Below are 2727 nucleotides of genomic sequence, written 5' to 3'. Positions count from 1 at the left end.
GTGAGTACATACATGTTATATACAAACGATCCACATTTATATCGACACGATGAATTATAATACCGTATAGAGATCGCGCGTCCAACTACTTGGAATCGCCGCAGAATTCGCGATAAATAATTATCAAATAAATTTCAAATACCATAATTGCATCAAATCTGTAAGAAAAACGCATTTTGAAAGTCGGAATAAAGTGAGCAAACTAATTACACTCTAGATGCTTTGAGGATTCCTTCGAAAATCTTATCTTAAGTGAGATTAGCGTCGTGTGATATCCTCTTTTCATGATGACACCAATCTCATTTAAAATACCCAACTACATTCTAATGCGTAATGCAGATAGCATTTATTTCTTAATGCCAAAATGTTGAGGCTTTAATAGTTTTTAAATAAAAATTAAGTGCTTGAAAATGATCAAATAAATTGTTAGAAATTCGTATTTATGTTCTACGATATATGTACATATACATTCGCGTTTATACGATACATATACGCATATATTATAACGAAATTTTTTTTATGTTGTTTCAAGAATTCCGTTATACAGGACATCCGTTGAAAATACGACGAGACACCGGCGTTCATCGGGAATGCCTTGGTTGGGTATAAATCTAGATTATAAAGATCTTCAGTACTACGGTACTATCGGAATTGGAACTCCACAGCAGAAGTTTAAAATACTTATCGATATTGGTTCATCAGATCTCTGGGTGCCATCCAAAGACTGCGACATTACCCAAGCTGCTTGCTGTAAGTATATCGTAACATCGCTACCTAGCTCTCTCCCCGACATTCTATTATTCCTATATGTACATTTGTATTTAAAAAATTAATGTTTTAAGTATTAAAATAATCTTAATAATTTTTTTCTCGTTTGATGATTGATATCAAGTAAAAATATAAGATAAGAATAATGCTGCAGAATTGTATCTATTCCATTTACATTTCAAGTAAAGTTATAAAATCTTTAAAGCAACCGTTTCAGAGATTCGAATCAGTGGTAAGGTAAATATTATGTAGCTAAGTTCCATACTTACATACTCTCTTATTTACATTATTTAGCACACTTACTTTAAAGATACAAATAATTTCTTATACAAAACAGCTCACATGTTAAGCAAAAAATGTAAACATAAATATAAGTTGATGATTTAACTACTGTTAGTTATATATTTAGATTAATATAGAGAAACTTATATTTCTAGATTCTTCAATATTAACTGATTTAATTTTATTTACTATTTTTTGCAGTGAAACATAATAAATATGATAATACAAAGTCGCACACATACGTTCGAGACAGAACCAGGTTCAATATATCGTACCACAATGAAAAATGGCAAGAGGTCAAATTGTACGGACAGATATCAATCGATAACATAATGGTAAGTCAAGTAAATGATATATTTAATTCTAATCACAGTCATAAATCTATGAAAATTTTCCAAAAAGCACATGTTGCTATTTTTCTCCGGAAAAAAAAAACCGCGCGCAATTATACTTTATTAATAATATCAACGTTTCGTAGATTGGTGGCCTACTGGTTACATCACAGATGTTTGGCGCAGTATTAAAATTTCCGACACAGTTTTGGGACCAGTCACAATGTGACGGCGTTCTGGGGATTGGTTATTCCAAATCATCTCTCTTAGGGACGCGTAGTGTCTTTGAAAATATGATTCGTCAAGGCGTGGTGTCCAAACCAATTATTAGCATCTATCTCAACCAGTATGTATTTTTCCGTATGCCTCACGTGTGTTTAATACTATTTTCTAAATTACATATTTTGTCTTTCCGTGCAATGTAAAAAATATACAACCTATACAGAAATTACGAGAACTTCCCTGACGGCGGTTTACTGATATTAGGCCCAATCATGCCCATTACGTGGGCGAGTTTACGTATGTGGATGTTACCCGCCGCAAATATTGGCAATTTACAATGGATAAGTATGTAGTTTTTTTTCTAAATTAGACGTATGTTAACCGCGGATTATATGTCAGCTAATTGGTAATGCTATCCCACTGTAGGATTGAAGTAAAAAATGTCGGCTTATGCGCGGCAGGCTGTCAAGCTATCGTCGACCTTGGCTTTTCTAAGATAGGAGGACCACCGCGGGAAATCGCAGTTCTTAAGAGAGAAATCGGTGTTGTTAATAACACGGTAATTTATTATCTCTTTCTGCAATGGCAGCTTTCACAATTATCTAAAATAAATTATTGAAATAAATTAATAAATGTTTGATAAGCTACGGATTATTAATATGGATTACTAACATTGACCTTCGTTTAAAGGTGCCATGCGACGATGATTATATTTTAAATTTGGCCCCTATCATTTTCGTCATAGGTGGTAAGACGTTTCGACTCTCTAGTGAAGATTATATCCTGAAGGTAAAGAATATTATTATATAAAGGTTTAAATTGTTTTTAAAATATTAGAAATAATTTATGCCATATTTAATGTCTCATAGGTAACAGAAAACAATTGCGTCCTCGGCTTCCAGGATAAGCCGACTGATATTATTAATGGAATAGAATGGATTTTGGGCGATGCATTCATTCGCAGATACTACACCATGCTCGACATGGAGAACAATCGACTGGGATTCGCCACTGCAAAAAATTAAATTTTGATTGCTTTATCATGAAGTTATCATTAAATATTAGGAAATCTAAAAGACATTACTAAACAAATATAATAAGTCATAGTTTTTTTAGAATATCG

At 32.7% G+C, this 2727-nt stretch overlaps 1 protein-coding gene across 1 annotated transcript; it reads left to right on the top strand.

The window, feature by feature from the left end:
* The first annotated feature begins 538 nt into the window (after positions 1-538).
* On the top strand, positions 539-2673 carry LOC112453909 (lysosomal aspartic protease-like). The gene is made up of 6 exons (XM_025014934.1): positions 539-750; positions 1252-1385; positions 1529-1728; positions 2031-2163; positions 2295-2393; positions 2474-2673. Exons 1-6 carry the CDS (start codon positions 591-593, stop codon positions 2627-2629), a joined length of 882 nt encoding a protein of 293 aa, XP_024870702.1. The 5' UTR covers positions 539-590; the 3' UTR covers positions 2630-2673.
* The last annotated feature ends 54 nt before the right edge of the window (positions 2674-2727 follow it).

This window comes from Temnothorax curvispinosus, unplaced genomic scaffold (genome assembly GCF_003070985.1).
Source record: "Temnothorax curvispinosus isolate PA1 unplaced genomic scaffold, ASM307098v1 QBEX01004761.1, whole genome shotgun sequence".
Taxonomy (NCBI): Eukaryota; Metazoa; Arthropoda; class Insecta; order Hymenoptera; family Formicidae; genus Temnothorax; species Temnothorax curvispinosus.
Note: the sequence above shows the minus strand (reverse complement) of the source record. Positions and strands in the feature narration are given on the sequence as shown.